The following is a 12,315-nucleotide window of genomic DNA, read 5'->3' as shown; positions in this document are numbered from 1 at the left end:
AATTACAGGCCTCTCTCATCTTTTTAAGTGGGAGAACTTGCACAATTGGTGGCTGACTAAATACTTTTTTCCCCCACTGTATCAGCCGGTCCTGGCACCCTAGCATCAGAGCCAGATTGAAGCCCCTGCGGTGGATGAGTGGTTTCGGCGCTCTGAGGAAACATGGAACGCTGCGCATGTCCATCTGCAGCGGGCTATCAGGCGGCAAAAGGCGAGCGCCGACCGCCACCGCAGTGAGGCTCCGGTGTATGCACCGGGAGATCGGGTTTGGCTCTCGACCCGAAACCTGCCCCTTCGCCTGCCCTGCCGGAAGCTGGGTTGGCGGTTTGTGGGGCCATTTAAAGTCCTGAGGAGATTGAACGAGGTATGTTATAGGTTACAGTGGCGCAGGGGTCTAAGTGGTCTAAGTGGCGCAGTGGTCTAAGGCACTGCATCGCAGTGCTAGCTGTGCCACTAGAGATCCTGGTTCGAATCCAGGCTCTGTCATAGCCGGCCGCGACCGGGAGACCCATGGGGCGGCGCACAATTGGCCCAGCGTCGTCCAGGGTAGGGGAGGGAATGGCCGGCAGGGGATGTAGCTCAGTTGGTAGAGCATGGTGTTTGCAATGCCAGGGTTGTGGGTTCGATTCCCACAGGGGGAAAAATATATAATGTATGCACTAACTGTAAGTCACTCTGGATAAGAGCGTCTGCTAAAATGTAAATGATATGTAAAAATGTTACAACTGCCCATTAATTACCGCATTAACCCCTCGTTCCATGTGTCTCTCCTCAGGCTGGTGGTAGCTGGTCCACTCCAGGAGAATGAGATACGAGAGGCTCCTCTGCCCCCACTAGACATTGAGGGGGCTCCGGCGTACTCAGTCTGTTCCATCTTGGATTCGAGGCGTCGGATGGGGGGTCTGCAGTATCTCGTGGAGTGGGAGGGGTACGGTCCGGAGGAACGGTGCTGGGTCCCTAGGAGGGACATCCTAGATCCCTCCCTGTTGAGGGATTTCCACCGGAGTCATCCGACTCGCCCTGCTCCGCGTCCTCCTGGCCGTCGCCGGGGTCGGCGCACAGCTGGAGCCGCGCGTCAAGGGGGGTACTGTCACGGATTCAGCCGAGGCTGCTCCTCCTCCTTGCTCGGGCAGGCTTCAGCGTTCGTCGTCCCCGGAGTACTAGCTGCTGCCGCTCGATGTTTGTCTTGTTTGGTCTTTATTGTTTACACCTGTTTCCCATTATGTTGGATTGTATCCCCTATATTACCCCCTGTCTCTCATTGGTTATTTTGTGTGTGATTGTTCTTTGTCATTTTGGCAGTTGCTTTGTGTTATGGGTCTTTGTGTTTTCCTCCCTGTTTGGAGGTTTGTTGTTTTGTACGTTTTTACTGTGTTCAGTAAAGTACGTTGCCAGCCGCTCTGTGTCCTGCGTTTGACTTCGCTGACCACATACACGTCGCGTGACACCTAAACTTTAGGGCTTAACTGTATGAGTGCCAAATAGCCTACACAGCCAATCAACAAATAATGCTTTTGGGAGCGAGAAGAAAAAGTTAACATCAATCCACGGAGGCAAAAAGGACATTGTTGAAGTTTAATTCAATAAGACAAAAGCTGCCAAAGTGGAGTTGAAAATAAAGAGAAGGGAGGGCCAGAAAAGTAATGTTTGGGAAAAAATAGGTGAAGTGGTAAAAGAGGATGATAGCAGTGCCGGTTATGTTATGTGTGATGATTGTGAGGGGCTATACAAATTCGACAGTCACAAGACGGGACTTCAAATAGGCCAAGGGAACTGTAGCCTACTGTTCAGATGGATTAAATGGAAACTGAAATCTGGACATTGACTAACCAGAGTAACACTAGTCCCGTGCGAATCGACATCCCTGTGTTTTGAGAGAAATGTCTGAGTTTGATAGGTGTTGCTCGCTATTTGAGAAAGAAAACAATAACTGATTCGATACATTGAATGAAGTGTTGTGCACCAGGGTAACGCCAGGGTAGTGGGTTCGATCCCCGGGACCACCCATACGTAAAAATATATGCACACATGACTGTAAGTCGCTTTGGATAAAAGCGTCTGCTAAATGGCATATTATATTATATTATAATACTAGTCCCGTTGCGAATGGTCTATAGCCTTAATAATAACTCCTGCTGAATTAAGCATTTATTGCAGTAAAATTATACACCAAATGTAGGCATAATTTGGCCTTGGGAACAGGAGTGGTAAAATATGGTTTCTTTCTTTCTGCATCTTGAGAGAATGCAATGCTCAGTTTGATACCATCAGGTTCTGTCTTCATCATAAAAGCATCATAAAAGCTGACCGTTTTTCAGCCACATAAAATATGCATCAAAGCCAAACTGAAATCTTATCAGAAACACATTGGGTCGTTTTCACAGCTTTATTTTTCCTTACAACCGGTCATTTGGACATTTTGCACAGAAAATCTTTCCCGTTTTTTTTTGCTTTATTGTATTTTCTCCCCAGTCCCTAAACGTCTTTGCTCCGCGAAAGATGACAGAGAAACTTTACCGATGTCAACTAGATTGAAGCATTCATTCAATCGATCTATTACATTCTGTTGAGCAAGGGTTTATTTAGTCTTCTAGGGCAACATATAATGACAAAAGAGAAGCTACATGTATCTAATTATAGACAAGTTGACTAACAAATAGCCTACAAAAATGTCGGAAATTATTAGCAGAAACATATCTAAATCAGGCAAAAAAAATCCTGCACCCCCTGTCAAAAAATCGTTCTGCAGTATTTCACTGTAGCCTATAGTTCATTTTCTATATTTGCAGGTTAGGGTTTGGTGCAGGCCTCAGATTTTCAATTTATTGTTATATCTAGCCTAGCTGTAGAATAATGCACATCTGCACAGTTTCACATTGTACATCACTCTCTCGTTTAATTACGTGCCACTCATTCTGACAACCTATTCATCCGTAAAGCAGCACACTGTGGTAAACCATAACAATGTACAGTACGACGTACACCAGGGACTGGTACCATATATAAAAATGTCCATAGGGCAAGAACCTAGAGTAATACCTGTAATAAATAAACATGAACCCTTAAATGGAAGAGGTAAACAATGACTCTCCAAACTAGCCAGTTCAGTCCATTAACCTGGAGGTTGACTAAGACACCTAACGGAGCCTAAGAATGCAAAGAGGTTAAGTAGTCCCACAGAAAAGCGAGTTTGTTCCTGCATAGGCCTTTCTTCAACCGCCACCGCTTGTGGCTCTGGCCCTTGGGGAGCCCACAGAGGCTGGGGCTCAGGTGGTAGTGGTGGAGGAGGTCCATCAGGTGGCGTCTCTGGCCTGTATATCCGTTTTGTGGGCATTCGTATTCCTTGAGGGGCAGGGACTTTCCTGAGGCGGCTGGCGTGCCAGCGTGATCCATTGCTCATCATGAAAGTGGCGGGCCCCAGTTGTCGACTGACCTGCAAGGGGTCCAACCAGAATGAGGCCATTTTGTTGCACCGCTGAGGCCGTCGGGCTCGGACCCAGTCTGACACTTGGATGATCGACTTCTTCACCCTGTGTGCCTTGTCGAAACGCTTTTTCATTTTTCTTTGGTGCCTGGTCACTACCTGCTTTTCTTGAGTGCGCCTAGTCGCCAGTTCTGCTCTCTGTGTTCTGAGTCTGTCCAGTGGCAGTTCCATCTCACGACCTAGCATGAGAGATGCCGGGGAGACCTGTGTTGTTGTGTGTTTGCTTGCTCTGTAGTGCATTAGCGTTTGATTCAAAGCAGTTTGGAACGTGCACCCCTGGACCAGGTGCGCTCTGATGCCGTTCTTCAGCGTTTGGTTGAAGCGTTCCACCCCTCCGTTAGCTTGTAGGTTGTAGTAGGCCGTGCGGATGTGTTTGATTCCCTTGTTGCTGAAATATGAGGAGAACTCGACAGAGGTTAGCTGGGGCCTATTGTCCGTGGTGAGGGTGAGGGGTAGGCCCCACCTTGTGAACAAGCTGTCTAGGATGTCCACGATGGCCTGTGCTGTGACAGTTCCGACAGGAACCACTTCTGGTCACTTAGAGTGGAGGACATACGCCACCACCAGGAAGCGCTGATGGTGAGGGACTGCGTGTCCATGGATCTCGCCACAGATGTCCAGCTGGATGTGCACCCAGGGGCGGGATGGTCATGCGAGAGTGGACTGTCCTGTTTTCCCACTGAGGAGGCATGCAGCACAATCCCTGACCAGGGCTTCAATGTCGTGGTCGATGTCTGGCCACCACACAAGGTCTCGACATCGCTGTTTGACCTTCACTATGCCCAAGTGACCCTCGTGCGCCATGGATAGAACACGCGCACGCAGGCCACTCGGGACCACAGTGCAAAACCCTTGAGAGACACAGACTTCTTCCCAGCAAGAAAGTTCGTGCTTCACCCTGGCGACAGTCGCCAGCTCTTCCGGCACCTGTGCTGGCCATCCAGTGCGTATGTAGGTGTGCAGGGTAGACAGTGTGGGATCCTGTTCCGATGCTTGCTTTAGCTCCTCCAGTGAGACGACTGACTGAAGGGGAGCGTAGAGTATTTGTACGAGCTCTGTTACGTTGTCATCTGGCAAGACGGTAAGAGTAGGAGCATCAGAGGAGCGTGAGAGGAGGTCTGCCACCACGTTATCCCTCCCTGGAGTGAACTTCAGCTGATAGTCATACTGTCTGAGGGGGTCGGCCCATCTGTGCAGCCGAAGTGGCTTGTGGCCAGTTCCTGATGCCGACAGTAGCATTATGAGGGACTGGTGGTCGGTTCGGAGCGTGAACAACTGGACGTATAGGTAGAGGTGCCACCTTTCGCATGCCCAGACAAAGGCCAGTGCTTCTCGTTCGCCCACAGAGTACTGTTGTTCAGTGGGGCTCAGGGCCCTTGAGGCGAAGGCGACGGGCCTCTCAACGCCATTCTACAGCAGTGAGAGGACAGCTCCTAGTGCTCCAGCTGAGGCGTCACATGTGACAATGGTGGGGCAGACGGGGTCAAAGTGAGCCAAGACTGGGGCTGTAGTGAGCTGGCTCTTCAGTGAGCGGACCACGTCTGAGCAGGCTGCCGTCCAGGCCCATGGCTTGTTCTTCTTGAGGAGCTGGCGAAGGGGCGCTGTGGTCTGAGAGTAGTGGGGCAGAAACCGGAGGTAGTAGGCTGTCATGCCCAAGAATGAGGCCACCTGAGAGGCTGAGGTCGGTTCCGGGATCCGGTGGACGGCTTCAATGTTTGACATGAGTGGGGCAATGCCTTTGGCCGACAGGCGGAACCCCACAAACTCGACGGCTGGAGCTGCAAAGGTGCACTTTCCACCGTTCAGGGTCAGGTTGTTCCGCAGTAGAGCACTGAATACTCTGTGGAGTCGATAATCATGGATGTGGAGGTCAGGGCCATGGACCACAATGTCGTCCAGATAGACTGCCAACCCAGGTATTCCAGGGAGGATGGTGCTCATCACCTTCTGGAAGCAGCTGGGGGCGGAGCTAAGTCCAAAAGGCATGCGTGTATATCTGAACACACCAGCATGTGTAACAAAGGCCGTGAGGTCTCTGCTGGCTGCATGGAGGGGTACCTGAAGAAAACCCTGACGCAGGTCGAGCTTCGTGAAGATCGTGGAGCCATGAAATTGTGTGGTCAGCTCCTCAGCTGTAGACAAGGGGTACAACAGCCTTGTTCACAGCACGGAGATCCACACAGGTCCGGATTCCACCTGACTTTTTGGTTGCAATGACCAAGTTTGAAATCCAGGGGGCAGCGTTGACTGGCTCAATGATGCCTGCCTCCAACTGTGACTGGAGATCTTTTGTGACGTTATCACGCAGTGCAAAGGGAATGCGCCGCAGGGGCTGCATGACTGGGGTCACGTCCGGGTTCACTAGGGGCCTGTGAGTGAAGGCTGTGAGGCAGCCCAGTCCATCAAACAGAGTTGGCCAGTTCTGTTGCCATGTGCAGGTAACTTGGTGGATAGCTGACCCACTGTCATCTCTCAGTGTGAACCCCAAGCCTGTGAAGAGGTCGAGGCCCAGGAGGTTGGCACCCCGCTTTGCAACGTGAAATGTGAATGATGGCAGATGCTTGGCGCCGTAGTGTACTGGGACCTGGAGGGTGCCTGCAATGTCTATCTTGGATCTACCATACCCACACAGGGCAGTGGAGGGCTGTTGGAGTGGCAGGTGACTGAAAAACTTGTAGTAAGTGGCAAGGTTGAGCAACGACACTGCAGCGCCAGTATCCAGTAGCAAAGGCAAACCCACCTCGCCCAGCTGCACAGTGCATGTCTTGAATGACACATGGTTGGTGGAGATGGTTCGGATTTCAGTGTGTTCATGTAGAGAGCAAGATGAAAATAAGGGCCTATTCTGGGTGGAGCTAGTAGCTGGGGCAGAACAACACACTTTCGCAAAGTGATTGTATTTTGAACAATTCTTGCATATTTTCCCACGGGCTGGGCAGTTTGAAGCCCTTGAATTGTGAGAGCTAGCCCCACATTTGTCACAGCTACTTCTGTTTGTTTGTCTGTGTGCCTGCTGCACGGGCATGCAGGTGTCTGTGTCCATGCAACTATTGACGTGGGAGGGTGTGCGCAGCGCGTGATCGCTGTAGTGCGACTGCTCTGGCTGAAGCTGCTGTGTGAGAATGGCTGGGGGCCGAGTGTATGCTGCAGAGCTGTCTGTTAGCATAGTAGAGCATTCCAAAGCTGCTTCAACCTGGAGTGCTATTTTAATAGCTCCATCAATTGTAAATTATCCGATTCCAAAAGCATTTTCTCCCTTGTCTTTTCACATAACGTCCCCTCTATCAACTGATCCCTGATGATCTCGTAGTGTCCCGTAGTTACAAGAGCTGGCCAAATCCCTCAGATTAGCCACGTAGCTTTGAATGGACTCACCCGGCCATTGGTGTCTTTTCCGTAGCCGGTAGCGTCGGAGGAGCACTCGCTCTTTCCCGGCGAAGTGGTTCCGTAGGAGGCTGACTTCAGCAGTGAATGTAGGAGCCGATCCAAACGCTCTGAAAATCCTCTGTCCCTCTGTACCGAGGCAGTGACGGAGCAGTGCTGTCCTCCGCTTGTTGGAGATTGTAGAAAAGTTCATAGCTTCGAGATGAGTGTTAAAACTTTCAAGCCAGTTATTCCACGGGACCGGAGGTTCACCAGGCATGGCGAGGAATGGTGCTGGTGGTGGTAAGCTAAATTCAGCCATCTTCGTCGCCAATGTTATATCTAGCCTAGCTGTAGAAGAACGCACATCTGCACAGTTTCAAATTGTACATCACTCTCTCGTTTAATGACATGTGCCACTCATTCTGACAACTCATTCATCCAAAAAGCAGCACACTGTCGTAAACCATAACAATGTACAATATGAAGTACAGCACGTCGTACCATACATAACATTTATCACATATAGTCGGGCCGTTGCGGATGGGTTATTAGCAATTGCGGGCGGGTGCGGGTGAACAAAAAGCTGACCCGCGCACCACTACCCTGGTAGGTGAGCAGTAAACCAACAGTGTGACTCAACAAACCGGTGGGAAGCTTTTCTAACAACTGAACGAATTAAATGCATCAAGGCTTTAAAAGACAGAAATCAAGGTTTATTTTAAGAATGGTCCGTTCGGATGCTGTTAATTTAGTGATGGTTACTGTTTTGGTTTAGAATGGTTTGTGGATAGTATACTGCTTGATTTGGGGATGGTGAGTTGGTTGAGGATGGTCTGTATATTAGGATGTTGTTAATTACGCTATGTATGATCGGTTGAGATGCTGTTATGACGACTGGGTGTCCCTTTGCCTCCCCAGCCCCCTTTATATGAGCCCAGGCATAGGATGACAAAGGGAAGCCCATAAGTCACATGACAGGATGGACAAAGGAGCCACGTCTCTTCCTGCTTCCTGTTGACTTCACAGTTGCCATTGGTAAGTCCCATCTCAGCCTCTGGGCTAGGGTTATGGCTTTGTCTGTTTGACTGGATGGTAAAAACAGGGGCAATGAATGCTATATAAACTCTGCAGTATATAGTGGACATTTAAAAAGTATAACACTGATGCAGTCAAAAGGTCAGGGTTGAATGCTCACAAAAATGTCAAAAATGGGTTCTATCTTTATATACATATGAAACATTTTGACATAATAATACAGTATCACATTGCATAAGTGGTTGTAGTGTAACAGGACATGGTATGTGAAGTTATACACAGGGGAATATATGGAGTCATAAGGCAAGGTGAGGGCATGAAGCAGTTTGGATGACAGACAGTACAAACAGACTGGGCCCAGTTTCCAAAAAACATCTGAAGGCTAAATTCATCGTTAGAACCATGATGAACTTAGCCTTCAGAAACTTTTGGGAAACAGGCCCTGAGCGTTAGTTCAACATTATTAGAAAAGGCAGCCATAGTATCAGTTTACTCAAACAGGATAGGCCTTCTGGGCACCAATTCACTGTTATGGCCAGAAATTACATTAAAATATGGGATGAAGCAGTCATATTATGAGATATAGCAGTCCTATTTCCATAAGGTATACTGTGCAAAATGGGAAATATTGTCTATAAATTCTTGCCTCAGTGTATTCATGAGCATAGAACACTTGAATAGACATACATTAATAAAGGGATTTGTTGATAAAACTAGCAGACAGATACAATCAATCATAGCTGAAAAAAACAGTTTTAAGATGCAGGTTCATTCCTGGCTTTGCTCCATTTGAAATCATACAATTGAGAAGTCTATTTCAAGAGTGGCGGCAACGAGATGTGCACATCATTTATTCTATTCTATATTTATGCAAATTAATTTGGTTATCAGGCTCCATAATACAGTGGAAATTGAAGTAGGATAAATGTGATGTGACAAGGGCCTCACACAGAGAAGCACACAATCCTTCTTCAGTAATATACCGTTGTGGAATATATAACTAACAGACAGATATACTCATTTGAAACTGTTCATTGTGCTCTCATCACCAGCAGTGCCTGTGTTGATTACATGTACAAGCTCTACATCAGTAAAAAACCTATCAGACCTACTTCTCTCATAAACACGCACACACACACACACACACACACACACACACACACACACACACTAGAGGGAGTGGAAGGGGAGGATTACTGGCTTCAGTTGAGGCGATGATGAGCTGTGTCAGGTGATTCAATACAGTGAGGGAAAAAAGTATTTGATCCCCTGCTGATTTTGTACGTTTGCCCACTGACAAAGAAATGATCAGTCTATAATTTTAATGGTAGGTTTATTTGAACAGTGAGAGACAGAATAACAACAACAAAAATCCAGAAAAACGCATGTCAAAAATGTTATAAATTGATTTGCATTTCAATGAGGGAAATAAGTATTTGACCCCCTCTCAATCAGAAAGATTTCTGGCTCCCAGGTGTCTTTTATGCAGGTAACGAGCTGAGATTAGGAGCACACTCTTAAAGGGAGTGCTCCTAATCTCAGCTTGTTACCTGTATAAAAGACACCTGTCCACAGAAGCAATCGATCAATCAGATTCCAAACGCTCCACAATGGCCAAGACCAAAGAGCTCTCCAAGGATGTCAGGGACAAGACTGTAGACCTACACAATGGGCTACAAGACGATCGCCAAGCAGCTTTGTGAGAAGGTGACAATTGGTGCGATTATTCGCAAATGGAAGAAACACAAAATAACTGTCAATCTCCCTCGGCCTGGGGCTCCATGCAAGATCTCACCTCGTGGAGTTGCAATGATCATGAGAACGGTGAGGAATCAGCCCAGAACTACCCGGGAGGATCTTGTTAATGATCAGCAGGCAGCTGGGACCATAGTCACCAAGAAAACAATTGGTAACACACTACGCTGTGAAGGACTGACATCCTGCAGCGCCCGCAATGTCCCCCTGCTCAAGAAAGCACATATAAAGGCCCGTCTGAAGTTTGCCAATGAACATCTGAATGATTCAGAGGAGAACTGGGTGAAAGTGTTGTGGTCAGATGAGACCAAAATCGAGCTCTTTGGCATCAACACAACTAGCCGTGTTTGGAGGGGAGGAATGCTGCCTATGACCCCAAGAACACCATCCCCACCGTCAAACATGGAGGTGGAAACATTATGCTTTGGGGGTGTTTTTCTGCTAAGGGGACAGGACAACTTCACCGCATCAAAAGGACGATGGAAGGGGCCATGTACCGTCAAATCTTGGGTAAGAACCTCCTTTCCTCAGCCAGGGCATTGAAAATGGGTCGTGGATGGGTATTCCAGCATGTCAATGACCCAAAACACACGGCCAAGGCAACAAAGGAGTGTCTCAAGAAGAAGCACATTAAGGTCCTGGAGTGGCCTAGACAGTCTCCAGACCTTAATCTCATAGAAAATCTGTGGAGGGAGCTGAAGGTTCGAGTTGCAAACGTCAGCCTCGAAACCTTAATGACTTGGAGAAGATCTGCAAAGAGGAGTGGGACAAAATCCCTCCTGAGATGTGTGCAAACCTGGTGGCCAAGTATAAGAAACGTCTGACCTCTGTGATTGCCAACAAGGGTTTTGCCACCAAGTACTAAGTCATGTTTTGCAGAGGGGTCAAATACTTATTTCCCTCATTCAAATGCAAATCAATTCATAACATTTTTTACATGCGTTTTTCTGGATTTTTGTTGTTGTTATTCTGTCTCGCACTGTTCAAATAAACCTACCATAAAAATTATAGACTGATCATGTCTTTGTCAATAGGCAAACATACAAAATCAGCAGGGGATCAAATACTTTTTTCCCTCACTGTACTTGGTTGAGGGAAAAACCTCAGAGAGAGAGAGGGACAGTTTCAAAGCCTTTTGAGGAGAATCACCTCGGGCTAAATCTGACAGCCTACCTACCATGAACATAAAATATTGACCAGGTTGTCTCCATTAAAACAGAAATGTGAACTCAATTAAACTACCTCATAAAATGGTAGTACTCAGGGGGCCCAATTCAATCAATTGGAGGTAAAGGCACTGTGGGTTCACTCAGCATGTTTACATGGGTGGTTTTGTGTCAATACACAATGACAATGAGGAACAGCTTGCTCAGTGAACACCTCAGATAAAGTGTAAATATTCAGAGTAAACCCGATGTATGTTTTTCTTTCATCTGCAATCTAGCTATTAAATAGGGCCATTAAATAATGTTATGTTCATCATGACATCATGATGTGATTGGTTCTACCTCTCTCATTGGAGATCTATGACCAAATTTCACTCTAAGAGCAATGGAGGTCTATGATTGGACAGTCATTGGGTCGTAGCAGTGACCAACATCCAGCACGTACAGTACCAGTCAAAGGTTTTGACACACCTACTCATTCAAGTGTTTTTTTTTTTTTTTTGACTATTTTCTACATTTTAGAATAATAGTGAAGACCTCAAAACTATGAAATAACAGATATGGAATCATGTAGTAACCAAAAAAAGTGTTAAACAAGTCAAAATATATTTTAGATTTTAGATTCTTCAAAGTAGCCACCCTTTGCCTTGATGACAGCTTGATTGCACACTCTTGGCATTCTCTCAACCAGCTTCATGAGGTAGTCACCTGGAATGCATTTCAATTAACAGGTGTGCCATGTTAAAAGTTAATTTGTGGAATTTCTTTCCTTCTTAATGCGTTTGAACCAATCAGTTGTGTTGTGACAAGGTAGGGGTGGTATACAGAAGATATCCCTATTTAGTAAAAGACCAAGTCCATATTATGGCAAAAATAGCTCAAATAAGCAAAGAGAAACGACAGTCCATCATTACTTTAAGACATGAAGGTCAGTCAATCTGGAACATTTCAAGAACTTTGAAAGTTTCTTCAAGTGCAGTCGCAAAAACCATCAAGTGCTATGATGAAACTGGCTTTCATAAGGACCGCCACAGGAAAGGAAGACCCAGAGTTACCTCTGCTGCAGAGGATAAGTTCTACAATGTAGAAAATAGTAAAAAATAAAGAAAAACCCTGGAATGAGTAGGTGTGTCCAAACTTTTGACTGGTACTGTTTATGACTTAGGGGATATGAAGGGAAATACCTGAACAATATTTAATTAATGCACTCTCCCAGAAGTAAATACAGCGATGTTGGGAGGTCATTATTTGAACAGTGTGCAGGTATTTTCCTTTAATTTCACAGGCTGTCATTGGCTTTTGGTGTGATTGACAGGGGCGGGCTCCACTCACGTGTGTTGATCTTCTGCAGTGAGATGTGTTTCTCCAGCTGTCTGCGGAGTTTGACCTCAGCACCGTACTTCCCTGTGGTCCCATTATCGGCCAGGATGAAGTGGGAGTGCAGGCTGTTGAGCACGGTCAGCTTGCTCAGCGGGTTGGACATGGTCTGGTATGGTCGGACAACCTGTT

The 12,315-nt window shown here is 47.0% G+C and overlaps 1 protein-coding gene across 2 annotated transcripts in view; it reads right to left on the bottom strand.

Moving 5' to 3' along the window:
- The window catches only part of LOC121584638 (transient receptor potential cation channel subfamily M member 3), a 174,244-nt gene that overhangs the window by 96,820 nt on the left and 65,109 nt on the right, over positions 1-12,315 (bottom strand). For both annotated transcript variants that reach the window (XM_041900639.2, XM_041900638.2), the window contains exon 6: positions 12,139-12,310. In XM_041900639.2, coding sequence (XP_041756573.1) covers positions 12,139-12,310 — 172 coding nt within the window. The remainder of the gene's footprint in view (positions 1-12,138; positions 12,311-12,315) is intronic.

This window comes from Coregonus clupeaformis, chromosome 16, assembly GCF_020615455.1.
Source record: "Coregonus clupeaformis isolate EN_2021a chromosome 16, ASM2061545v1, whole genome shotgun sequence".
NCBI lineage: Eukaryota > Metazoa > Chordata > Actinopteri > Salmoniformes > Salmonidae > Coregonus > Coregonus clupeaformis.
This window is presented reverse-complemented; position numbering and strand designations above follow the sequence as displayed.